General features: G+C 52.3%; 1 protein-coding gene across 1 annotated transcript, besides 1 other annotated feature; it reads left to right on the plus strand.

Moving 5' to 3' along the window:
• Positions 1-382: 382 nt before the first annotated feature.
• Positions 383-417: a microsatellite.
• Positions 418-580: 163 nt separating this feature from the next.
• On the plus strand, positions 581-961 carry TraAM80_04252 (uncharacterized protein; the record flags this gene model as incomplete). The annotated part of the gene is made up of 1 exon (XM_029381185.1): positions 581-961. One exon carries the CDS (start codon positions 581-583, stop codon positions 959-961), a length of 381 nt encoding a protein of 126 aa, XP_029239014.1.
• Between the last annotated feature and the right edge of the window lie 105 nt (positions 962-1,066).

The raw sequence follows: 1,066 nt of genomic DNA on the forward strand, positions 1-1,066 counted from the left end.
TTGCGTCCAAGCCATAGAAATAAAAATATGTGGCCACCCCTCCTCTAAACAGATAAATTCGCAGAAAATTACGCAGGGCTGTGTGTTTCCCTTCAACCCTCAAAAACATTTCTTCTTCTTTGTCACAAAGGCCTTTTTTTTTCTCCCTCTCCGCATGCCTTCATGATCCCTTTCTCTTTCCTGGCGCATGAAGCGCAAAAGAACCCTGCCGGGGTGTCGGGAGAATCACCCACAAAAATAAAATAAAATAAAAAACATGGTCGGAGGCCATCCGTTACTTCCGTGCACACACACGCCTCGCCTCCCCTATCATGTGTATCGTCTCTTTTTTTTTTGTCCTGAGGGCCCTCACGGTTTGATCCCCATCGACACACCTTCACCGTTTGTTTGTGGTTTTTTTTTGTTTTTTTCTTTTTTCTCCCGTTCCTCATTATTGTGTGTATTTTACGTGCGGCTGAAATTGAACTGCCTGCTTCGCCGACGTATATATTATATAACTGCTAGCGGTAGGCCCGTGCCGCTGCCGGGTGGTCTCTGCGTGTATTTTCTTCCGTCTCCCGGCGCTCAGTTGAAAGAGGGCATGCACCCGGAGGATCCACTCTCTCTTACTACGTTTCCTCCTACTGTATTTCTTCGCTCTCTGCGGGAAGTATACTTCGACCTTCCCTGCTTCCTCTCGTCCCTTCCCGCCCCTCCTGCTGCCTCGCATCTCCGCACACATCCCGATCTTCACGTACGACAACCGCGGACAACGCCCCGCATCGCACCTTCTCGCTCGCCTTCTGCCGCCTGCCCTCCTCTGCACCACGACACCACTGCAGCAAAGCGGGGACTCGTTGACCTTGGCGCCGGCATATCTCTCCCATCGACCTTACTGTCTCGAAACAAGGGCGTTGTCCACGGTTGCGGGGGCCTGGCCCTGCACGTCACTGGAGCCCTTCAAAAACAGCATTGGGCATAGCTGCATGACGAACAAGGAAAGCACGAAGCCACACGCCACTGCAGCAAAGCCCACACCAACCCCGGCAGTGTTCGACATCACGTTGCTCAACAGCACCCCGATTTT

The sequence above is a fragment of the Trypanosoma rangeli genome (genome assembly GCF_003719475.1).
Source record: "Trypanosoma rangeli strain AM80 chromosome Unknown Tra_15.4_contig_00121, whole genome shotgun sequence".
Classification (NCBI taxonomy): domain Eukaryota; phylum Euglenozoa; class Kinetoplastea; order Trypanosomatida; family Trypanosomatidae; genus Trypanosoma; species Trypanosoma rangeli.